Below are 26,448 nucleotides of genomic sequence, written 5' to 3'. Positions count from 1 at the left end.
TGAGCTGTGCTAAATGCAGCCTTAGGCCAGGGGAATGGACTCTGAATTTAGGAGATCTTTTTCAGCCCTTGGAGCCTGTGTCCCTCTAAAGATCCCTGTGCCTGCTTGAGCACTTAGAGCCAGACATTAAAGGTAGGTGAGATTTTTAAAAGCACTAATTGTCAGCTTTACTGACTCCCTCTGGAGTCAATAGAGAAAGTCATTGATTCCAAGTGAAGCAGAATGCCTTTGAAAAGCAGCCTCTAAGTGCTTTGCTGGACAGAAGCCTCCCACCACCGAGGACTTGGCCCGTGGCTTTCTGTAAACAATTTCACTGAGCACGGCCAGTCCGAGCATGGTTGTGCAAATAGAAGTACCTGATGGAAAAGTGATCAATTTTATTGAGGGAAAGCTCAGATATTTCCAAAGCAGAATACAACTTGGTGTTTTTTCACCTGAGATGTGAAAGAGGAAGCAAAAATAACAACCACCTTCTCCTGTCTATGGCAATTAACCCCAAAATCTCATGAAAGATGTTAATGCTCATCATCTTTTCATTTTTAAGCCTGCTGGGGGAAAATATTTCACCTCAGCATAAGCCTATGTTATCATTAAAAACTCAGACTGATCTCCAGAGAAACCACAGCATCATGTCCAATATATCTTTTAAAATATATATGCCTAACTGTAAGATGAACTGACTCCTCTGAAATTAATCTGCTAATATTAAAAAAAAAAAAATCTTGTCTGTTTTTTACTGGCAGCTATGGCAATTTGTAGCTCTCCACATTTGTAATTTAATGCTCAGGGCACAGGTAATCTTGATGATAAAATCAAAGGCCAGATAGTCTATTAGCATGTTACATGCAGTTATGTCACCAAATAATTCAGGAACTTGTACATAAAAATGCAGTTATCAAAAAAACTAATCAAATATTCAATCAGAAAGAAAAAAGAGAATGTGAGTTATTATGCATTACTTTAATAAATAACAGTCCTCTTTTTTTTTTTTCCCTATTAACTAACAAATGGAACAACTCAGTGTTTAATATCACTGAAGGGTTTTGGTGTATTTGAATCTGGGTATTTTGAATCTCAGCACTCAATTTTTTCCCCACTAAGTCATATCTTATCATTTGCTGTAAAACAAGCTTCAGCTCCTCCTCTGATATAGGATAGCAGAAAATTGTTATGCATATAACTCAGAAAAATGGGCCTGCTCTGCTCTGAAGAGGCTCAAGCCTGAGACAAGATGTAAGGTGAAAGGTGTCCCCTGGAGATGGATGTCCCTCCAAGTTAAGTCTTCAAATTGCTATCAGAGGAATCTAGGAAACAAACTCTGCCTTTCTCTCTGAGTAGCCACTGTCATCTCACAGGATCTGTAAAGCTATGCTCAGCTCTGTTTCCAAAGAAAAATAAAAATCCTTTCTCAATGGAAATCCTGCTAGAGAAAACTTAAAAATCCCCACAAATCTCTGCTAATAGATTGTTCTTTAAAACTTAAAGACAAAAATTAAGACAAGTACCAGTTTCAAGGACCTAATGAATCTCTTTAAAACCTGTATTTGGACACACACTTCCAATGAAAAGTACCTTGCTTTCCCAGTAATTTCCCTGATTTCCATTATGGTGGTATTGGAACGAGGAACCAAACTCTAGACCCAGATATATATTTTTTCTCAACACTTCCATTCCTGAATTCTCATTTTTAGCTCCATGTGGTGATGAGTTTTAATACATATCCCTGCAAGTTTACAACACATAATTTGTTTAGATTGATACTATAGTGTATAATAGAGTGGGTGGAAAAGCCTTTCTAACCTTAATAATCTGTGAGTGAGAATCTGAGCAGTTCTCTCAATGTTTTGAGTATTTTTAACATGTAATTGCCAACATCTGTTCAGGATTATCACAGATAGGATCTACCATGCATGGTTTTTGCTATCTTCTCTACCTTGTCATGCAGGTTGGAGATGTTAAACACTGAGGCTGAATGAGACCTGTCCATAGATAATGCTCAGCAAGAAAGTTTTGTTGCATGGTTAGTCCTCAGTGGACTCAACTCTGCATAAATTACTTAATAATATTTTTGTTTTAATAGTAAGAGGTTATACGAAGAGCTTCTTCCACTACCAGATGTGTAGTAAAACTGATTTTTCTTCTTTTTTTTTTTTTTTTTGAGGGGGTAAAGAGGGGACAAATCATATCCTTGAAAATATGAGTAAACATGAGTCAAGGAAATGCTGAACCTACCAAAATAAACACTGAAATGTTTTCCAATCTCTTCAAGGCCCAAAATTTCAGCAGTGTTTCTATCACATGCAAATGGATAAACAGCATGACAAATTAGGCTATCTGTGCCTGCAGTCTTGAAACCTCAGCTCATAGCACAGATTTAGATTCCTCTATCGATGTGCTCTGAAACATGAATATGCATTTTGAGGTCATTAACCTTCCATTTTTAAAAATCAATATCCGAAGGTTTTAAAAGATTTTCATTGCCATCTTCATAGGGTTCACAGATGAGCACTTTATGTATGTGATTCATGAGCCACTGTTCTTACTGCAGCACTTGTGAGCTCTGCAATTTTGGAGGCACTCTCATTCCTTCTGCCCACAAAAACCATTTTGGAAAAAACATGTAAGAAAAAGTGTATTCTATTGACAGGTCACATTCCCTACATTCCTCCATTTCCTGATCAGTATCTATGGTTAAGTCTTTGGTAATTACAGTGTTTACTACTGGAAATGGCATGTAGGCTTTAACTGCAGCCCGAGTGTTTAACCTGATTTTCACCTGAAATGACTGAGATTGTTTTCAGCGCCCGCAGCACTCTGAACGTTCGTAAGGCTGAGACATTGCCCAGGTCCACAAATTCAGTTATGTATCTGTAACAAGGGAAAGTCACACACAGACAATGACAAAACACCAGCCAAAAAAACAACAATCAAAGGGACAAAGAGAGACAGAGAAAGAATCACTTGTAGCTGAGAGCCAAAACGTAAGGATCAGGGCGTCTTACCTGGGATTACTGAAATAGTTTTTAAAGCTCTCAATACCCTGAAAGTCCGAAGAGGTGAAACACTGCCTACATTCACAAATTCTCCTACATACCTGTAGAATTAAGTCACAGTTATTTGGAATTATACAATAGAGTATGAGACTTGTCTGAATGTAGAAAGCATTCATACACAGTGGGAGTGAACACAGCCAAATGAGAGGTGCATCCACTTTTCAGGCTGCTCTTTGATGCCATTTGCCCCAGGTTTTTATTAGTGCACATCATTTCAAATGCTAGTTGAACTATTAAACTTTTTTATTAGGCATCCATCCTTTAAAACTACTGGGTGAACTCTGTTATTGTGCTGTTCAGCCATAAATACTTTAAAGATTTAACCATCATGTAGTTGAACAACAAAAAAAATTCTTTACATTATTGGAAATATTAAGAGTTATTTTGCTGTTTCAAATACTCAAGCAATTTTCACATAATAGCTTCTGAAAACTACAAATAGGACAACATAGCAAAATAGTTCAAACATTTTGACTGGGTTATTTAGCTTAAGATCCTGTAGTTCTGTGGTAAAGCAAATTTTGGCTTCAACAGATACTTTAAATTGTATTTTGTTTTATATTTCAATTTCATGCCCTTTGGCTGTGGGAATATATATATATTTATTTCTAGTCTAAATGAATATAACTGCCATCCTACTAAAAATTCTTTATTATTAAAATACCAGTCCCAGCTGTTCCCTGCCATGCCTCTCTTGGTCATCCTGGAGACTCATCACATCCGAGCTAAATGCTCCCAGGAGGGAGCATTCCAGTCATGGAATGAGTTTCATTTAATCAGTGTTGTACAAAATTATTTCCTCCCAGTCAGTATGCAGAAAAACCATAGTCACCACTGTATCTTCAGCACAAAAAGAGATCTTGGACCCTTGAATTTTGCCTCTAAAATTCTACCAAATTTCATTCAACTGCCCGACTTCTTTGGGGCCTTTGTTTCTAAATGTCACAGAAAAAACTCACCTGGTTATTTTAAAAAGCCTGCTTAGGTGGCCTTTGTCCAAAGGCCCCTGGGGAGGACAAAGCATCCTCTCCATATCTACTAATCCAGATTATAGCCTGGAAGAACAACCTTGCTTCTCCTCATAATCTCACAGGGGAATCTGGACAACGATTTACCTGTTTCCTCCCCAGCTTTACCTTGTGCTTCTCTCCCAAATTCTTCTTCAGCATGAAAGGTGGAGGAAAAAATAATTTGGGGAGAAGCACTAGGATGGGAATATGGTTTCACTGACCAGAGATTTGTAAAAACACATTATAAATATGTGAACAAGCATATGAAGCAGATAATACTGCTGCTTGTAATAGTCAATTAGGATTGATTTTGGTCATTTTTTCAATTAAAATGCTGCTGGCCATCTCTTCTGTACCAGGGAATGAGAAGTAACTGGAATTCCTATGCTGAATTTTCCCATTAGCCAGGGAATTACTTATTGTCTTTAAGATTTTGACAGGGTACTTCCCAACCCAGAGCTACAGCTGCCTCTTCTTCATCTGTCCTGGGAAAAGGAACTCACTAGTCTGAGAGAGAGGAATCTAAACAAGGGCATTTTCATAGTTTCCTTTGAACCCATCCCTGATCCCAGAGAGGGTCACAAGCCATGGCTGTGTCTGCTGGCTCAGGACAGGAGAAAAGCCCTGGAGACCTGCAGCATATCTTATTCTCCAGTGTGCTATTTAAAACAACCCTTTGTGGCCCAGTCTGTGCTGGTTTTGCCCAAAAGAGAAGACAAGAAGCTATTTTGCAACAACTCTAAAGCAAGTGATGGTCTTCCCACTGCAGCACCCATCAGTGAAATAATTGTATTTTCTGATAGCTCAAAACCCTCGGTCCATCTGACTCTCATGGCCCCTTATCAGGCTCCTCCATTTTGAATTCCCAGCCCATCCTTGTTAGCAGATATAGAAATACCTCTGGCAGCACACAGGCTACAAGCAAAGACAACACCAGAGTTACCTGTGTGATCCATCTTACTTTAAATTACTTGCAAATTGGATTTGTATGAAGGCTAAATCGTATCAGAATAGATTCCATTATCCAAGTCTCTGTACTATCTGCTGCTTGCATACTTGGGAAGGAGGTTTCATTGTACATATGAAGATCATATTGCAGCCACTTTTAACTCCCTCACTGCTGCCCATGGGCTCAAGAAAACACTTTTCTATTTCTTTTTTTATTCCAGAATTCCATTTATTTTTCCATTCTTAAAGGCTTAGTATAATATGCCTTAAAGTAAGAAACAACAGGAATGGATTGTGGTTCTGAAGAGATAGTTTGGTATTAAGAAAATAGTTTGATATTAAGAAGTTTGATAGTTCACAGTTGTAGGTCCCCCTGTTTTAGGGATGGTCTAACCAAGATGTGAAATATCATTTGGAAAGAAAATCAAAAGGTAGTTAAGACAGAAAGCAAAGAATCCCAAGCCTCTCATAAGAGAAGGATTTAAGGATTTTTCATGATCCTTGGGCTGGAGCACTGAGTGGCCATTCAAGTCCAGATTTAGAAAATAAAAAGGAGGGGTAAACCCACAACTTGTGGGCTCCAAATCCTGGTTCCTACCAACAGAGTGAATAATTCTCCTGTGGGTTACTGTCCACCTCAACGTCTGTGCAAGCCTTCTCATCTTTCCTGCTCCCTACGTCCTAAACATCCAGAGATGATGTAGAGAAATTTAAGGGGTATTCAGACCGTGTCCCCCACTGACTGTTCAGACCTGAATTTCAGTCTGAGATGTCCCCAGACCTGGGGGAGAGGCCTCAGCCTCTGCCCAAGCTGACAAGATGAGGAGGAATAGACTCATGATCAAAGCTGGAAGCTGTGGTTCCTCTTGTCCTTTTCTCAGCTCCTTTCTACCCTACTGTCACAAACCTCCTTCCTTCTAGAAAAGTGAGAACCCATGCACAGAACTTCTCCACATTGTGCTGAATTCTGAGACCTACAAATAAACTCACATCCTAACTCACAAACAGATGGATGATTTAACCCTGCTTTTACCACCTGCCTGATGGACAGGAGACAGGAGAGCAGGATGGTGACTCTGTGGTGTTGTCCTGCCACTAAATGTTGCAGGAGAATTGCACTTAGCAATGCTTGAGGAAAAGTTTAGCTGTGAAAAATACCCAGTGTGTGCTGACCTCCAAAAGATTCTCCCCATCTGCACTGATTTGTTTTTTTAAAGGCTTATCATAGTGGCCAGATGTCAGTTCAGCCAAATCCATAGGAATGCAGCAACAGATACCAGGACCTGGCCTAGGGCTGGCTTAGATCCAAAGCCTACTGAAATAACTGGGAGTGCTCCTGAGGAAGTTCACTTAGGTTTTACACGCTTTCATGCTGTTCTGCTGCTAAGAACCACAGAATTATAAAATATTTTAAGCTATGGGAAGGGACTTATAAGGATCAAGAGTGCAATTCCCTGCTCCTCACAGGACTACCTAAAACTAAACCATATGACCAAGAGCATCATCCAGAGTCTCCATGAATACTAGTCTTGATCCTTGTGCCCTGACAGAGTTGGGCTTTCAACTTCAGTGGCCCTCACTGGTGTTTTAGCTAGCTTTGGTTGAATATTCTTTCCTGATTTTGGTTCCATTCAAATTTCACAGCCCCTGGAGTTCAGCTCAGATGTTAGTGTTAACACACTTGAGTCCCACTTAATACTGTGAATTATGGGGGTTAAAGATGGCAGCAAGAACTAACCTAAACCCAGAACTGAACACAGGTATCATTAAGCAGAAAAAAGCCAGGGAGATCAGATCAGATCCTTCTGTGTTTAGGAAGTGGAGCCTTTCAGGCATCTCTACCAGCTTTCAGTTCAAGATGGCACTCCTTCTTTGCACAATTTTCTTTTGTGACTATGAAGAAATCTGGATTTCTGTCTTAGCTGGAGTACTGACAGGGTCAGACCTCTGCCTTTGGCTAGAGCTTGGGCTGACCCTGAGTCCCCTGTGAGTGCTGGCTGACTGCTTCTCTACCCCTGTGTATTTTTAGCTGTCTGGATGTTGCAAATCCATCACCTTCTTCACAGCACCAGAACCCCACATGTCCTCAATGAACTCTAACAATCTAGGCAGAAGCATACAGCTGAAGGGGAATATAAGGGTGGGGGCCAAATTTCTATTTCCAAGACATATAACAAGTTTCAGAGGACTAAAGATTAATTCTCTATAGTAAAATAGTAATTACTTTCCAGGTGAAAAGTGTTTGTGAATAGAGGGACGTGAAAACAGCTCTGATGATGTGATGGATAGATAGAGTATAAATAGGGATTTAAATACGTGGGTATTCAGTCACACTTACAACACTTTCTATTCAGGGGTCTGGAGCTTCCCAAAACTACATTAGATAGGCAGATATTATTACAGATATTTTACAAACAGCTCTCTCTGTGGAGCACAGAGAGAGTAAATAATTTCTCCAAAATTGTGTAGTGAATTCAGAGAACAGAACTGAGAATTCCTCTGACTTCTTCCTCTGAAACCACTCAGGATAAAAATCCTCCTTCCTAATACACTTCAGCCTTTTCTCATTTTCAGTAAAATTTGAGTGAAGAAAAAAACAACCATCCAGACAACCATTTAAAAAGTTCTATTGCATATAACTCTCTTGAAAAATATAAAGGAGTGCTACTTACGCCATAACAATAACACTGAAATCCAGCCAGTTCCATGGATCCCGAAGGAAGGTGAATTCTGTCATGCAAAATCCTCTTGCCAGTATTTTTATCAATGACTCAAAAGTGTAAATGCCAGTGAAAGTGTACCTGGGGAACAGAGTGGCCAAAGAAGAAAGAGAATTAGCAAGTAGCAGACAGCTGAAACTGCAGGGGCACAGCTCTGGGGTTGCTCATATGAGTCACAGCTGCAGCACTGGGCAGTGCATGAACAGCCTTATGTGTGGACCAAGGAACAGGTAAGGAACAGAAAAATGCCGTGGACACTCTCAGAATGAAGACAATTTCCAGCACAAGGTGTCCCTTGATGAATCCTCACTCATTAAGTCAAGCATTGACACCACACTGCTAAGCTGGGCTGTGGGACTTTTGAACCTCTGCCATCTCCAGGGGACCAAGAGTGGATTAGGGAATCATGGAATGGCTTGGGTGGGAAGGGAGCTTAAAAATCACCTCCTTCCAACCCCCTTGCTATGAGCAGGAAACCTTTCACTAGACCAGGCTGATCAGAGACCCATCCAACCTGGTCTTGGGCACTCCCAGGGATGAGAAGTCCACAACCTCTCTGGGCAGCATTATGCCACACTCCTTGTTTTTCCAGTTGGAAGGAGGGTGGTTGTTCCATTCATACCTCTCATCTCTTCCTGCCCAAGACATTTTGGAGATTAAAAAAAAAATGCCACCACTTGTTTTTATCAGCTAGAAAGGGTAATTCTCCTTCAACTTCCCTTGTGTTTCACTATCACTGGCAAACCGCACCAGCCTTGAGAATTAAACAACAAAACTCCCTGAAAAAGAATTGGAAAACTCCCACCTGACTACTGTATGTAGTAATTTTTACCTGCCTGACAGTAAAGGAGACACAAGGCTAGTTTTTTTTTCCCCTGGTAAATTAAGTTATTACCAACAGCCTCTTGACTGTGATGATCTGGGCTAGAACATAGATCTTACCTTTCATAATAAAGATGACACTTGTAATAAAATTTAGCCAAATCTCTGCAGAGGACAGTAATGCCTCTGACTTATAGCTCTCAGATCTGTACTCACCCAGGGCTCTACCTGCCACCAGAGACAGAGTTCAGGGCATACACCAACTCTTTTTTAATGTTGCTGCCTGAGACACCTAGCCCAATGGACTGAGTATTCTAGGCCATATCTTAACAAAAGAAATAAATGTTTAGTGTCTACCATGGGCATTCCCTACCCCTTTTCTCCTAATGAAGATGCAGATGATACCAAAGCCTATTAAAAAACCTCAAACACCTAAAATCCACTAAAACATAAATCTCCTAAGTCATGATGTGAAGGGCTGTCACTGGAAATACTGGCTTGTGTTTTCTCTTCAGTGCCTAACATCAATTGGTGCCATCACACATTAAAAAAAAAATTGTTACAGTTCAGATTCCTGTTTGGTGGAGAAAAGGTTTGAGTGATTGAAGGGGGCAGTATAAGGAAGAACACTGTGCATAAAAGATATTTAACTGCATTACACTGAACTGCAACTTGTCAAATACACAGATATCATTCCCTCCTGCCATTGTGTCACACTGTATTGCTACTCACATGTTATAAAATCTCAGTGTGTTTCATCTTAAAATGGGGATTAGCCTGACAGTTTGGGTGCAGCAGTGGGCATTAAATGTGTCTCACAGCTCCTCTTTGACCATAAACCTGAGCTTTATCTTGTACCTAATTTTTTCACAGCTCCTATTTAGCTTTGCTCTGGTATTTCGAATATAGGTCACCCATGTGACAGTCTCTTTAAGCATGTGTATTTAGAAATACACACAGAAAACACATGCAAAGAACTAAAAAAAAAAATACTTAACAGTACATAAGCTCATTAAAATGATAAAGCACTTGTATTTATTCAGCATGTCAGATGGGTTTAATTGATTGTATAATCATCATCTAATTCTAAATGGATAGAGCAAAGTCCTCCAGCAACTGAACAGTTTCTTTAAAAACAAAAGTCAGGATTTTTAAAAAAATTTTTAGTGGTGGAAAGTTGAATTGATTCCTTTTTTTTTTTCAAAATGGTAAGAAAAATGCTTTAAAGGAAGATCTAGGACAAATATTTGCACAAGGTTATTCTTCTATCCCCTGCGAGTCTCTGAAACAGCAGAACAAAATGGATTAAACGTTTCTTCTCCAAATCCAATATTAATCAATTTGAATTACAGTCCATTGGGTTATTTTGCTCCTCCAAAGTACCTGACTTTGATTTCATTCCATGCACTTGAGGAGGAAAAGCTGAGAGATATGAGGGGCCACGGGAGAAGAGGAAACATGGAAGGATTCACTCCATGCTGCATGAGTCCATCTGCATTTCTGCTCTATGTTTTCTGCATGCTCTGCTTGATGCACTGATACAATCATCCACATTCTCCTGCTTGCAGAAGACACAATAATAATATTGTGGTATTTATTGTATGGTATTTCCCTCCAGAATGTTTGGATTTCCAGCTGTACACCAACTGGCCAAATTTTGATGAGATCATCACGTGGATGAGATGTCTGTGATTCAGCAGAAAACATCGTGGCAATGATTATGAAAGTTTTTAATAGGAGAAGGACAACATCAAGAGAAAGGACAGACATACTTGAGGGTACCACACTATACATGAAACATCCTGGGATTAGGATGTTATTGTGATGGGATGAAATATTTGGTTCAGTGCTGCCTATAATTAGTAATTTATGGCCTAGAAGATGTGTCCTGCATGATTTTATGGAACCTAAATAAGGGCAATTTACTGTCTTTTCTTAAAGCCCTGAGTAGACCAACCACCAGGCAATGAAGCAGCAGATGGCATTTATCATATGTCAGTCAAAAATAAAAAGTGTGTTCTGATTGGTTCAATGAGCCAAAATAATTGTTTAATGCACTGTAGGTTGATTAGCTTGTGCATCTGGTATCTGTTTCTAAAAGGAATATTTTTAAGCAACTTAAAGAAATGAAATGGGTTTTAATTTCACTGAAGTCCCTTAAACTCTTTTAAAATTAATTTAAAAACCCACAACAACAAAAAATAACCCTCTTCAAGTAGCAGATTTGCTCTTTTTCCTGAAGGCTTATCAAGCTAAAAAGACAGGAATTCTCATAGAGGTGTTCCCAGATAATTTGATGCTCATAAATATTCCTGCCAATGATTACAGGGGAACACTTCTCATGCTGTGGTCAGTCCAAAAGACACTTTTGCTTCCATTAAGTTTCAAATCAAGGATAGAACTAAGTCAGTTCAGGAACTGTTCTCTGAAAAAATTCAACTTAAGCTCCATCAGCCTATTCTGATGTGTCCAACCATCAGATCTGTTTCATGGGAACTGTGGAAGGCTGACCAGTTTCAAACAAGGTTGTCCTTAATACATTATTTCATCCAGATGCAGCATAAAAGGTGCCTTTGGCAATAGGCATGAGATTCATGGGCTAAAAATGTTTAGTTTGCTTACTAAGGGAGTTTTCACAGGCTGAAACAGCTACCTGGAAAAACATTTTGTGAGGGCAGACACCACAGTCAGTACTGCTGGAAAGAAATTAGACAATAGCAAACAAGATGCAAATAAGATCACAACAAAAGGAGGAGGAAGGCAGAGGTGAGGATGGGACAGCTGTAAAGGATACTTACTCAACATATTTATTCCATGACGGAGTCTCTGATTGTGCCATGAACACACAATTAGTTAAAATAGTGCACATAATAAACATACTGAACAATGTAAAGAGGCAAATTAAGGAAAACAATGCATTTGATACAAGACTTCATAATTTTTTTATCTGTTCACACAAGGTGTGACAGCTCAATCACAATTTGCAAGTTGCTTCAAGAACTATAAGAAATTGTTTTGCTAGTGCATTGGGAGACAAATAATTATATAAACATAGAAAAATGGGGAAACCTTCCCTGCTTTTTTTTTTCTTTTCCCATATCTTTTAAATATACTTTTTACAGCAAACAAATGTACTGACTCTGCAGTCCTTTGAAAGCACAATACTCCAAATTTACAGCTGTGTTGGTCAGATGACAATGTGCATAGGTGCACAACTTTGTATGAAAAGAAGGATTAGTCTCATTTAAGTATCCACAGAAAAACCTGTGTCTGCAAATTCCCACTTCATTTTTTATCCTGAAACATTTCTCAGGCAGTAGGGGAAAGTTACAAATCTGGTCTTTCTAATCTCTTTAATGGGCTTGAGGTCTCGCTTTCAGTATAAAGTTTCACCAAAAGCAAGTATGAGTTTCAGAACACTAATTTTAAGGTTTGGTCTGCAAACCTGCTGGGCAAATAGGCAGCCTTGGTCTGCAGGGCTCTCTGCCTCTGCTGAGGGACCAGATTCCCCACTTGGAGGCTAAAACAAACCTCCAAGTGCACAGTTCATACACTTTGCTGCTAAGCTGAAATCATAAACATGAAAAGCATCCTAAATCAAATTCCTGAAATTGAATCCATAATTCACTGGATGGCTCTCCGAAAAGCACATGCTGCTTTCTGTAAAAAAAATTACAAAATATGATGGGATTCTCCTGCATCAATAACTGGTCCCATGCAACCAGGAAAATCTAACTACAGAAGATTAGGCAAAGGAAAACACCCTGCAACCCAGTCAACAGGCAGGGAACCTTCCCAGGGAATATAAGGAAAAGTCAAAAAGAAATTTCTTTTGCCTTTTTTTTTAAAAGATTAAAAAAAAAAAAGAAAAGTTTGGTTTGGTTTGGGTTTTTTTCATCTCTGTAGTTGATTCTGTTTGTGCTATTTTTTCTTTGAGAATAGTGATTGAAGGATTTCATTTCAAACCGACATCCTGAAATGTTTGCATTAAATTTATCCTCTTGCAGAGCCAAAATCTCTGCTGAATACAGAGTGGAACGTTTTCCAATGGGCCACATAAGCAACTGCAAGGTTAAATTGGTTGTAACCAACCTGAGGATTCCCCAGGGCCACCACTGAAGGCAGTAATTGAACTCACAGGGACTGCTCATCTCACAAACATCTTCCACTTCTGGGCCAACACCTCCTACTGAAGGACTGGGAAGGATGTCTGATACCCACTCACATTTGCTCACATCAGCTTCAGATATATTTCTGAAAGTTTTGTCATTCTTGTTAACATGATTATTAAGTTCCAGCTAGCCTAGAAAACACTGGATTACTTTTTCAACTACAGTGAAATGCTGTGGATGAAGCACAGGAAACCAGAGTGCTATCTTCAGATCATGTCAAACAAATAGCAGATTTCAATTCCAAGAAAATAAACTCCTCTATTGGTATTTAGGGTCACTGGTTTGATCTCTTTATGCCTGTTTCCTTGTGACACAAACTGAATCTAACAGCTTTCCCAAACGCTCACTTGCAGGCAGGTGTCATCATCTTATTCAAGCACCAAAGAGAACAAACCAGAGAACACAGGTTGAAAAGGTAAGGGTCAGCTCTGGGACAAGAAACACACTACAAATTCAATCTGGGTTTCATCATCAAGCTGAAAACTACAAAGAACATGAAAAAATGAAACATTTCAGCTGGTTATGCACCAAAATTAGTGGTCTGTGTTAAATTAGAAAGAGAAAACAGAAATCCCCACACAATGAAAATTAGCATTCCTACCTGAAATCGAATGCAATTGTTTGCATTAGACAAAGTCCATGATTATGATCTACTCAGAAAGGACAAAGCAAAGAAGATAAAACTGAGATAAGCTGTATTAGCAGCATTGTCCATTCCCTATCTTAGAACCGCTATTAAATCAAATTTTCCAAAGCCTACAAACTAAATATACTAAGCTACTCATCAGGATCCTTTCTGCAATAAATTAAACCTATTATTTCCAATTTGAGGTTACAGAATAGCCTTTGCACAAACCGATTCTAAAAGTTATAAATTTTATCTCCTAGCACAAAGATATCGAGTCAAACGCAGCACTTCTATTCTAGACTTCATTATGATGGATAATTGTTAATTAGCAGACTGAATACTAGAGGCTCTTTAGGTGATCATTGCCAAATTACATATAATATGTGCAAGCAAAGGTTAGTCCCAATGAATAAAATGTATAATTGGTGCTTCACAAGATCTCATTTTGCCTTATGGAAAGTGTGCAAAATAAGATGGGAGGAAAGCTGCAAGCAGAAAATATGGGCAAAGATTGGAAATTCTGTAAGAAGATTATTTTTCTTTTTCTGATGCACCAGAATCCATAATTTTAGCACCAAGGAAGGTCATTTTTACCAAACCTCCAGCCCGGATCAGTGGTAAAGAGAGAAAAACTAGCTATAAAACCTAGAAAAGCTAGAAATTAGAATTGCTACAGATTTTATACAGGCTAGTGAATCACTTGGAGAAACTAAGGACACGGCAGAATGGTCCTTGGCTTGCAGGCAAGAACTAAGAGTAGTCTTTTAAACATCAAGGAAATGTTGCCAGTGATTTAATCTCATTAAAAGGTGGAGATAGTTAATAAAGATGTTAATAACAGCTAATAATGATGCAGAAGACAGCAAGTGTTCATCCCATTGGGGATACAATCATGCACTCCCCATGTTCTCTGGGACAGGAATGGAGCAGGGCCACCTTCTGGGCTGCCATGTGGGCCCTGGACCATCCATAAGGCCTTACAGAATCTGAATAAGAGGAGAAATACCTAGAAGGAGTTTAAAGATACATTCTTAGTTGTAATAAACATTCCTAGGAGGCTGTGGGAGTTTTTCCCCTTGGAAGGGTGTATTTTTGAAAGACTGTACTTCTCAGTCTTGGCTGGATAAGCAGTGAACACGTAACATCTATCCTGCCAGACATCTCAGAGGAAGAACTCCACATACAGCTACTTAACCAGGAAATGTGACCCCCACAGCTTCTTTATGGGGTGATTTTACTCTGTCCTCTCTATTCTGTTCTACTGCTGGCCTTCATGGTGCACTCAATGGCTGGAAATTGAAATATGGCATCCACTAAAGGAGCTGCTACAGATATTTACGTGACAGGGCACCATTTGCTAATGCTCCTTTTAGGCTTTTGCCCTGGGGAAAATAAAGATTGCTTGATTACAGTCACGCAAGAGGATAGATCTGGGTCCCAGGTCCATGTCTGGGATATTATCTGCTTCAGTACCTGCGGGTTCGGGCTCCTTTCTGCCTGGGATATTGACTGCCTGCTCAGCCACTTGGCCTTTGTATTTCAGGTTGATACAAAAGGTCTTCATTGACAGAAAACAAATCAGTGCCTAATGCAGGATATTTGTTGTCTCACTGGGACTGGAGTTTTTGTCTCCTGCCTGTGCCTGCCAAAGACTGAGCTGTTGGATCACTTGACATTATCAACACAAGGTGATAATTTCTGTCTTTCTGGAGCTATACTCATGTTTGCATTGATACCTGCCACTCCCAAAATCTTACACCCCTTATCTGACCATATTTCTTTCCTGACAGACATTTTAAATGCTCTCCTCTGTGGTCTTTATCCTTGGAAGAAATGTGGTAAGGATTTCTTGATTATTTATCTTCTGTTCAACTGCTACCAAGGGCATGTAGCTCCTGTGCTACACATTCCTGTGACCTCTTGGGTTCACCAATGTAGAAAAAAAGGGAGGAGAAGACAGAATAAACCTCCAAAGCTGGGGGCAATACTCTCAATTTCTTTCTAAGCAGCTCAATTTTCAGATTCTTACTTTAGCCATATCTGGGCAAATGCGTTGACCTTGATTAATTTCAGCAAGGCTGTGCTGAGGTAACTGTGCCTAAAAAACTTGGTTGGGCTCTGGGTATGCAGCAGCATGTGCTGCATTGTATGCACACACAATCTGATCCACCAGCTCATCTCTCTGCAGAATTCTACAGTGTATTCTTAGTAACCATAATAATATCTTGGCTGATATAAAGACATATTCATTTTTGCATAGAATTATTACAATCAGAAGCCTCACCTGTTTTTCCTTTTGATAGAATATCTATAGAACCACCTTTTTGTTTTCCTCCTCTCTGTATGGAATGGGAATCTAATTTATATTTCCCAATTTGTTTTCCCTGAAATTTGATAATTAACCCATGTTTCTAAGATGCTACCTACTTAGTATTAATTTATTCTCTGTGGTGGACATAAGCATTGCAGATGAGGGACTTCCATCACTAAAACATCACAAAATGATCAGAGCAGCATGTGAAGTCTTTGAATTATCACTGCCTGATCTCCCATGTGCACCCCAGAGAAAGCACCAAGTCATGAAAAAAGGTGTGTTTTTAGTAATGTTCACACAAAGCTGAACATTTGGGTCAGTTTGGCCTTCCAGAGAGATGTGACTATATCAGAATAAAATGTTTCTGGGGTTGTGTGAAAAAAACAAGCCAAAAACAACCACTGCAGCCTGTCTTGCATGACTTCAGAACCAGAGCTACAGGAAATCAGGCATTGTCCTTCCATTGGAAGGTCCAGCAGGACAGCCAGTTCCTTTTTTCTTTGTTGACTAATATATCCAAATAAACAAACTAGAAAAGAATCAACAAAACATTTTTTAAATATTCTGTTTCATGAGAGAAAAAAATCAGATCTGAAGCACTTCAAAATTAAATTGTGTCTGCAGACAGTGTCACAGAGTTTCACTTCTGGGAGGGATTGCTGAAGCTCTTGGTAGCAAAGCTCTCCATCAGTGCAGATTTCCCCTGGTTGCCTTCCTTTCTGGGGTATTACACCCACTTTCCCTTCAGTAAAGATGATCAGTCCCTTCCCATCTTTTAATTCTGAGTAAATTCACCAGACTCTCCCGTGCAGTTCATATTATCTGATGCCAGCAGTATGATACAGTCATTTTTATAGCTCACACAACAATATAAAATGAAACAAACCGAAAATCCAAGTGCATTTCTGCTTGTGCAGGCAAATTCAGCCAGAAGATTTAAAACAGCTTAATGAAATAAAATGGTTTCTGACTTCCATCCATCTGTGTTTAAAACCCATATAAAATACATGAGGAGGAAAATCAACAGAAAGGATATGAATGTACCAAAATTTTAATTGCTGCTCTTCTGATTGGATGGAAAGGACTAAGTATGTACAAGGCAGGAGTGGCACTAAATCGAAAGATTGTCTTCCCTTTGTTCAGTACTATAAATGTCTGGAAAACAAAACAGAAAATGAGAACATTCAGGATTTGCATTTATGCTCAGCTTTTCCAGCCCACATCCCACTGGGAAATTCCTGCCAGCATACCATTCTTTTCCCCCCTCCCAAGACCCCCAAAATCCTTCTAACTTGGTGAAAAGTTTTGTCCAAGGCCTTCCCTACAGAACTGACTGTCCTATTGTAATATCTCAAGTAATTTTTCTTTCTTCAACCCTTAGTGGGTCCTAGGCCATCACCTCCACCATGGGGCTGGGAAGAGAGCAGAATCACCTTTAAAAATAAAAAATTACCTGGAGACTAAAATGTGGTGGAAAAAAATATGCTATGCTCTTCTTCCCAGGTGCTGCAGATCTCACTGTGTTGTTGATTCAACTTCTCTACTTGGAACACTTTAATGCTCTCAATTTTGTCTCACCAAGCAAAAAGTTGTAGGAAGCACGGTTCCACACTAGGATCTGACCTTGGCACTGAAGCCCTCTCATTGTGCTCAGATGAATATGGCCAGAGAAAAACAATTCTCTGAGTTATCTTAAACCAAAAACAAAAGTGAATTGATGCTGACCCAATTTGCAGAGCTCTGAAGATGGCTCACCAGGCATAGAGGAACTAATATTCACTCAGAGACAGAATTGAGACAGCCAATATATAAAATCTAAGCAATTCACACTCCTTGAGTCTAAAAACTTCATGGCACTAAAATTGCAAATCTATATCCTGTTGCTTATGCCCAGGGATAGCAGGCAAATTAAAAGGTAAATTAATTCTGGCCCTTCCAGGTAAGTAATCTGTTTGTCTTTACCCATTTAACTTTTATTCTGTTGCTCTAGCACCTACATCTACACTGTTTTAATAGAAGCACCATTCTGGTCATATTAATTCATTGTTTACAGGAAATAGCATAGCCCAAAATCAGGAACAGCAGTACCTGAAAAAACTGGAAGCTGCCTAAAAATACAAAGGGCTTCCAAGCTTTATTTTGTCCTCTGTTTTGTGAAATGCTTGGAAAGGGGAATGAACTGTAGTAAGCAACCAGCCCAGCTCTGCTGTCAACAGCCTTTTGACAGAAGCTGTTTGCACTGCTGTGGCTTTGGTCCAGCCTGCACGTGATCCCTCATCAGGTGATGCTCACTTTGGGACAAAGTTCACCATTCTGCAAAGTACCAGCACTGCACATGCTGCTCACACCTCACTCCTGCTCTATTTTGGTCATCTGAAATGGAGTTTTGCTCTTCCTCAGCAGGAGCAGAGCTGCTGCTCTCCAGGAATGGTTGTGAAGGTGCCTCCTGCTCTTGTGCAGAGTGCTCACACAAGGCTCAAGTCACCCAGAAGCCCTTAACATTAAGGGGCTTAAGTGATAAACAACAGACCTGTGAAGTCACAGCTCAAGCAGAAGGCAAGATAGGGCAGATAAAAACCTCTGGCTTAAATTAACTCAGCTACTGCTCTGCTCGTTTCAGATATTGCATATTCATTCTCAGGGTTATCTGAAAACACACAAGTTTAAATTATGCTTTTTATCCCTCTTTGCCCTCCTGCTTAGATGTTTTCTGGGAGCCCTGCTCATGCCAACATTCTGGTCCTTAATCTGGGAAAGAATAATTTTTTTCACTTTTTGTAGAAAGATAACAAGCAGAGCACTCAAAGCAGAGGTCATGCTTTAGCAAAGGCAGAGGAGCAGGCTGGTGCTCACCTTACGATCACTGTAGAAAGGGTCGATGTCCTCCAAGGGCTCTCCAATGAGCTCTGGAGAAACAGTCCCATAGATATCAGGCAGCTTCTTGCAAGCTTGCAAGTCAAACTGAGGCTGAGGCTTCTCTTCCTCGCCCAGCTGCTCTCTGTATTCCTGCTTGGCATTCCTGGCAAGCTTCTCTGCAATTCGCTTCTCGATGGCAGCCAAGGACTCGGGCGTGAACCGGTGGAAGCTGTTAGTACCCGGTGGTAACAAGAAGTCAGCCATCTTTTCATCCTGCTTTGTCTTTACTGGTCTTTACTCCTAGTAGTGGAAACAGCTGAAATTAAAAAAGTTGTCAGACGTTAGCGGCGCGAGGAAAGCGAGAGGAACAAAGCCAGCAGAATGGAAAAAATCCCCACCAAACTCAACCCCCAAGGAACTCGTTATGTATTATCAGGAAGCTCTTCATCTGTTTTTATGTGGTTAATAGAACATCAAGGAAAACAAAAATGACTGAAATTGTAATTTCAATAAGAAATCACACATGATCAAATCTAAACAGACTTTATAGATAGACTGTGAAATATTCTTCAGTTCTTCAGTCATTTGGGATCCTAAATCCAAAGAAGTAACTTAGATTCACACAAGCTAAAGTTTCATTGAAAGCCACAGAGATTCAGATTCCTAACTCATTTTTGAAAATGCAGCTCTGGGAGTGGATGAACAATGTTCCTAAGATGACTGCAAGGCAGATCTAAATCAGCCGATGTCTGGCCACATGATGCAAAATCTAAAAATGCCCCAGCTGTTCTATTCCAAATTTAAAGAGTGAAGGGTCAAGTTTAGATTTTTAAATCCCATAAAAAATTCTTCATAATCTCTCTCTTAGGCTTCTGCAACATAACTTTAATTTTCCTTTGGGATAGAAAATACCATCTTCAAGATATTTTCTCAGGACTTTTGAGCATTTTCTTTTCCTCCACACCCTGATATCTGAAGGATGATGGAAGCTCAAATGTGCCTGGAAAAGCTCTGGGACCTTCATGAAAAAACACAAAGCTTCCAAGATGCTGAACAGCCACTGCTGCCAGCTTGTCATATCTGAAAACCAGGCTCCTTTAATCCAAGACCAATTTGAATATCCAGGAGTTGGACTCGATGATCCTTGTGCTTTCCAGCACAGGATATTCTTCTATTCTAAGATTCTAACCCAAACCTGTAAAGTCTGATCATCTTGTCCTGATGGTACCTCCATGTTAACACTTCCAGTCTCTGCCTGAATGAAAACAAGTATGAATTTTCCCATCTCTTCAACTTACATGAATAAAACCAAGCGTGAAAAGCACAGCCGAACAAAAAGCCTTCTTGTATCTGCACTAAACAACACGGATAGCTGTGAAAATTAATGTAAAACTACTGCTTGAAAAAGGATGAAGCTTATCCCTGTTCTAGCAGCCTGCACAAATCCATCCAAGTTCACTGAAGCCGCATTTTGCAATTTAAAGTCACTTTGGAGGGTTTTCACTTTTAGTGCATGTTTTTCCAGAGAGAGAAGCACTAACTCCCCAACAATTAAAACTCATTTCACAGAAGAAACACAGACCTTGTATTTTTGCCACCACCAGGCCATTCATACTCCATCAGAACACACTCTGGTGACAAACAAAGTAGTAGTTTTTGAGGTGGGCTACCCTCTTTCATTCAGCAACGTGCGCAGGATCCCACTCTTTGTTCAGGCACAACATTTGTTTTCTGCTTTCAGATGGAATTTGTCTGTTTACAATGGATAGTTCCAGATAGTTTGCGTCTATTAGGCTCTGTGATGACAGCACTTTTGTTAGCAAACAAGACTCTAACTGGACTCTGCATGACAAATAGCATATTTATTGACTCAATTTCCCTGAGTAAAGGACGCTTTCAAATAACTACTGTCTCTCCTATTCTGACTTCATTTTAAAATGAATTCATTAAATTGTCATTGATCACAGTCTATCACACAGGAATGATTTACTGAAGCTTGTACATTATGATCTGAGTTCCAGCTGGTTTGAACAAGCAGGGCTAAAATGAAATATCTTTCCTGGAGTCTGGGGTATTCTGACATTCTTCTTTTGTTAGATTTATTCTCCTTTTTCCTTTCCCCTCTCCCCTCCATGTCATTTGTTTTATCCCCTTCCTCCTTAAAAACAGGAAATTAGAAGCTTTCCCACAAATTGCATTTCCTACACCCAACACTTTGTGACTCAGCAAACAGAATTTCACTTTCTATAAGTGACATCAATACAGGTGGCTGAGAATTTTCTGAGATTTTTTTTGTCCTTTCCATTTTTGTTTCTCCAGAATGAAACCTTGCTCAGTGCTGAAGAGGGACAACAAAAGCCAGTGGCTGCCCAGGACTGCTGGAAGGGCGGAGAGGAGGTCTCTCAACTGGAGATGAGCACGTTGTGGGCTTTAGCTGAGGTCTAGATGATCATGAGCTCTGTCAAGGCAGTGAATGGGGAATGACTGTTTGCTTTTTCTAATAATATGAGACTGGAAAAACTTCTAATGAAATCACAGAGCACTGGCTAAAGGTCCATAAATTATTTAAACCTGGATGCAAGCAAGAAAAGCTACTTATGCTGGTCCTATTTTAACATTCTTCCCAGTCTAAAGAAACCTAAATGTGTGCTTTGTCCATATAGTCTTAGACTCAAAGACTTCCAATAGAAGTCATTCTAGCAACAGAACTACTCAATTTTTGTCCTCAAAAGAGAAACAAACAGATTGGGGATGGTGAGGGAGATAAAAAAGCTCAAAAAAACATAATAGGCATCAGAAGTTTTAATTATTTTTTCTAAAAGGAATTATTTTTGCTTAAAGCTCTCTCTCATTAGAAAACTGAATCAAATTCAAACTGGTCAAAACCAGATCTTTTCAATTTTATCTACAATTTCCAGAAAGGTAGCTGCCTAGAAAGAACTGGAAAATCCTAGACAAACTTCATTAGCATTTTTGATAGTCGTCTATTTAATTTTTCTTTTTCAAAAAGTACATTTCAGCACCCTTACAATTGAAAATTTGTGACATGTCTTTTCTTCATATTGTATACAAGCTAAAGTTCTACATTTTTATATATATATATATATATATGTATTTAGCAATTCTTTTTCAATTTCACATGCTTTCAGGAAATGGACAAGATAATTTCATGGGTCCTTTCTATGTCTAATTTCTTTTAATCTGTGAATTGCAAACATTTCTGCAAATAGCCAGGGTTAGCCCAGATGTTTCTTAAAAGGGTAAGAAAGCACCACAGGTTAAAAAGGGAAATCATCAATGACTGAATCAAAGGGCTGGAATGCCATTTCTTAAGAGATAATAGCTGTTTTGACTCACGTGTTTACAATATGAGCCTGGATTTTTCCATTCCTCACAGGCATATTTTTGAAGTACAAGGCTTCAAACACATTGTTTCTGCGATATCACCAGGCACAGAATGAAAATTTCCCTCTTGCTTGGTCAGTTAGCATTGGTTGTTGCTGATAAAATGCACTGGTTATGTAAACAAAATGTGCATATGAAAATAAAGCCCCAAGAAGAATTCTTTCTTTGGTGTGGCAAGAACTGAGAGCAAATAAATTAGGTATTGCCAGCACCTGTATTTATTCAGAAAGATAGATGCTCTTTTCCATTGCAGTTTTAACTTTAGTGTCATGGGCTTCAGCCACTCAATTTCAAAACAACTTTCAGGTTCTCAGAACATCTCCTGCATGCCCTGCCAGTCCCTCTGTCGGATCAAGGACTCATGAGCTTACATTTCAGGCCCTTGGCTATGGTAATAAAGGAACCAAACTGTAGGATGAAGGTTGTGAAAGTGTCTTTTACAGGCTACAGGCATCAGACATGCTCATTTTGAGTAGGATTGTCCTCATTTCTGATTTCCAAGCTGCCACTCAGGAAGCTACTGCAGACCATGGGCTGGGGAGAGGGATGTTTGCTCTGCAGTTCTGCTAGTCCAAACTCTCACAAAATACTAATCCCAGAGCCCTAAATTCTCCTTTTGCTAAAGAAATGTTTGTGATTAAATGATGAAGTTGCATTGCTGACTGCTGAGGTAACAAGAACAGTCACATGGATGGGTTTTCTTTCTGTCTGAGACTCCATGGAGCACAGTCATCTTTTCCCCCCACACACTCCTTTTCCATGTAATCTCTTTGGCATTTTTCTTTGACCTGCAGAGCACAGCAAAACATAAGAGTAGTAGGCTAGGGAAATAAAGAACAGAGCAATGACACATCTAATTTAATGTCACTGGTCTAGATTAATAAATTCATATGCATAAATTTACTCATAAACACAAACACCTAATCAGATTTAAAAAGACTACAAGTTGATGTGGGATCACATGGAAGTTTTATTCCAGCCAATGGCCTCATGGAGAACTGTTTTAATTCAGATCAAATAAAGAAGTTTTGCAAAAAGATCACGAAGCTAAAGGAGTCTAGGTGACTGAGACACAATTCATAATTTTACTGACAACAAACAAACAAACAACCTTTTGAGGCTTAATCCACTTGTATTTATACTACAGTTCACATTCCACAGTGAGGAGGTGTCATGGGAAATTCTCTTTTAACTGAAAAATTTTAGTTGCTGTTAGCACACACTTTGAGGGCCTGTGTGCTCACATCAAGGCAGTCCTCAAAAATTTACATAGCACACTCATTACTTCTGCTTAAGCTGATATTTGGTTTGTTTCCATTTCCTCCAACAGGCATATTTTTTTCAAGACCACAAACAATGCTCGTTTTTGCAGTAGATGTTCTTAACACACATAACCAGCCACATCTCCAGCTGCCATAAATCAGCACAGCTCTGCCCAGGGAAGTCACACCTGGGGAATTCATCTCTTAGGACCCAGAATATTTGGCTAGAAATGTTTCTTTTAAAAAGAGCACCTTCACACCAGAGCATGAACACCAGCTAGTGTGTAATTGAGGTATTAAACTAATGGCCTAGAAGGTAACCAAGCTGGCAGGGAGCTGGAAAACCCTGAGCTTTTTGCACCCTGTGAAGGCAATCTGCAAATGCTTGTTCAACCAGAAACATCTTGTTGGGTGAGCTCCAAGGTGGAGGTGCAAAAAGGGCTGCTGGAGAACCCAGCACCTGGTGGGGACCATGGCTGGTCTGCAGGGGGAAACTACTATGGTATTCCACAAAAATCTGACAGAAATGGCTGAAAGGTTCAGCTCCTGGAGCTCTCCTAGGCAAAGCACAGTGTTGAAACCTGCCCAAGCTGGCACAGGAGAGATGTGAGCCAGGGTTCCTCTTGCTGCCCATGTCACAAGGCCAACCTGCAGGTTGGTGTGACATTGCATAACACATTTCCCAAAACAAGCCCTCTTGCTCACCATGGATGCTGACCAGGGCCAGAAATAAATATGTAAGAGAACTCATTGCATTCAAATTGCTGGGAAAAACCAAACCAAAGCAGCACAAAATGCCCAAAACAAAACTTCAGAGTCACAGGCCCACAGGGCCTTTTGTCACAACCAGCTCTGCCTATGCAGTATCTTCTTTTAAATCCAGTTTAATGGGTTTTGCTGGCTGCTCACTCACCAGAATCATGGCATTCTGACATTGCCAATGACTTACTGAAAAAATAAAGTCTGCAGAAAGCCAACATGTGCTAAAGGAAATGAATTCAGAATATTTCATCCTGATATTGAAAGGGTATTTGGGGATGATAAATTTTTTGCCAAGAATTAAATGCTGGCACTAAGTCTTCTCTTATGATAAAATAAATATTTTTAGTGAACTAAAAATATTCTGCTTTTTTTGCAGGTGTCTTTATTTCAAATTACACTGCAACCAAATGACATAAATAAGCAAGAGGGAAACAGCACATTATAGTTACCAATGCAGATCTCTATATTTTGCTGAGAATTATAAATCTTTGCACCCAATAGGTTTTCATGTCTATTTTAATTAACTAGAAATTGGCCTCAGAGTTATTTTACTATAAACTACACAGCCTTCAGATCCAGGGAAAGATTTCTCCTTTGCTACTCTGAACCAACAGAGCTTGGAAAGAGCTACCAAGAAAGAGGGATGTTTTCAGCTCAGGATTCAGTCACTAGCTTTTGAAATCTGCAGGGAAACTCCATGTTGTGCCAAACATATTACACAGTGCTCACACCACTAGGTGCTTTGAATGCTCACATGAATAAAATATATCAAATCTGGTCCATTTTCTTCACAGAGTGTTTTGTAAAGACATAAAGATGGATAAAGGAAGCTGTAAAACAGCTATTAAAATATATTATGGGATGGCTATGCCAGAGAAAGAAGGCAGATTTAGGCTAGACAGCAAAATCTTGGCTGCATGCTTCTAGGGAAGAAGGAGCCACGTCTGGAGAGCTGTGTGATGTATTACCACAGTTATAGGTAAGGCTTTCCTGATCCCCTCCCATCTAAGCTATGGAGACACATTTCATCAGCAGAAAACAAACAGACTCATAAAAGCCAATCATCAGAACTGACATGTTTACATTAAGAGAGATGGATGAAACTCTGTAAGCAAAGCCAGGGCCTCTTTCACAATGGTAGCACTGAATTAAGAGACAAACATGACATAACAACTAAACTTCATTTTTAATAGTGAATAGAGCCATTTGGGTTTTCCTTCTTTCAAGGGACACCAACAAAAAGAGGCTGAGGTGAAGGGTAAAGAAAAAATTGGATGTGAAAGGCTGGGGGAGACAGACCCAAACCATACAAAATTAAGCTGTTGGAGGATGGCAGGTCCCCCTCCTGCCATATCTGGCTGATATGAGGTGAAACAGCAGGTTCTGCCAGTCTGCAACAGCACTTTGCTCCAAAATCACTTCCTTCACTAAACTCCACCCCATCCATACACCTCCAGCATACCCAGCTTCCCATCCTTCCCTACCTCTATCCTTTTCCTATGCCTTAGCCAAGAAAATTCTCTCCTCCTACCTGCTTTATTCCAGGCAAATATAACCTTTTCACAAACCTGTCCTTGCCCACAGCAATAACTCTCAAGTGACATTCACACCAGTTCTGTGAGATTTTGTCACTACTACTTTATTCTCCTCTTTGTTCCATGCAAAGCATCTCTGTCTATGATGGTGGGTGACCCTGGACAAAAATTCAGGGTCTCTGTCTGTGGTTTTTGGATAATTTTTGGTGTTAATGGAGCCCCAGCTACTGGCAAACATTTTCACTGCTTTGGCAACAAAATGCAAGAGAGAAAAAAATAAAAAGGCACAGATTTAGAAGCACACTGGCAAAATGATCTTTTCAGGTAATGGTGATGGAGACTCAGGAAGGATAACGGAACCTATCAGGGAGTTGATGCTTGCTAGAATTTATTGAAGATTTGATTCATTATTCAGTGCACTGTAAATTTGGCAATACTATTTGGATAAAGCTGGTGGCTCTTCTACTCTGATGGAAGAGATTTCGACCCCCTTCCCCCCCCGAGAGACAGAGAGGGATTACTGCTGTCCAGAGGGGAGGGATATTCTGCCTGTTTGCGATTGAAAACCGCCTGGGTTTGTTTGCCAAGTTTAGGAATCAGAGTTAAGAGCTTACATGGGTTCTGGGGGTGCAATCCTCAGCTCATGTCAGTCAAGGGGAATATTTTGTGTGACTGCAATAGGCAGTGGGTCAGACCCCTGGTGTTGGAGAGACTGAGTTGTCTTCTGCTGTTCCTTTCAAAGAAGTTTACTTCAGCCACTCGGCGTAGCTCCATGGAAAAGATGCAATGGATGCTGGTGCTGACTGACAGTGATTTGATTTGAATTACATAATGTTCTAAACCATTATGTAAATTAGTCTGACAGAAACATGGAGGCAGAGCAGCCAGGGATTTTTCGTTGGTTTTTTAAAAAATATCTAGTAGCCTTTTAATGTTATCACCAAGATTGCCGCCTTCCAGC

At 39.8% G+C, this 26,448-nt stretch overlaps 1 protein-coding gene across 8 annotated transcripts in view; it reads right to left on the bottom strand.

The window, feature by feature from the left end:
• LOC132323610 (sodium channel protein type 5 subunit alpha-like) overlaps nt 1–26,448 on the bottom strand; it is a 214,937-nt gene that overhangs the window by 156,021 nt on the left and 32,468 nt on the right. For 3 of the 8 annotated variants that reach the window (XM_059839042.1, XM_059839066.1, XM_059839076.1), the window contains exons 2-6: nt 18,521–18,839; nt 16,705–16,822; nt 11,352–11,442; nt 7,684–7,812; nt 3,003–3,094 (exon numbers count right to left, since the gene is read on the bottom strand). In XM_059839042.1, the coding sequence (XP_059695025.1) occupies nt 3,003–3,094; nt 7,684–7,812; nt 11,352–11,442; nt 16,705–16,822; nt 18,521–18,787 (697 nt within the window). In that variant the 5' untranslated portion in view covers nt 18,788–18,839. Of the gene's footprint in view, nt 1–2,776; nt 2,869–3,002; nt 3,095–7,683; nt 7,813–11,351; nt 11,443–16,704; nt 16,823–18,520; nt 18,840–26,448 lie in introns of those variants that run through there. The other 5 variants (XM_059839034.1, XM_059839059.1, XM_059839051.1 and 2 more) reach the window with 4 other exon arrangements.

The sequence above is a fragment of the Haemorhous mexicanus genome, chromosome 1, assembly GCF_027477595.1.
Source record: "Haemorhous mexicanus isolate bHaeMex1 chromosome 1, bHaeMex1.pri, whole genome shotgun sequence".
Taxonomy (NCBI): Eukaryota; Metazoa; Chordata; class Aves; order Passeriformes; family Fringillidae; genus Haemorhous; species Haemorhous mexicanus.
This window is presented reverse-complemented; position numbering and strand designations above follow the sequence as displayed.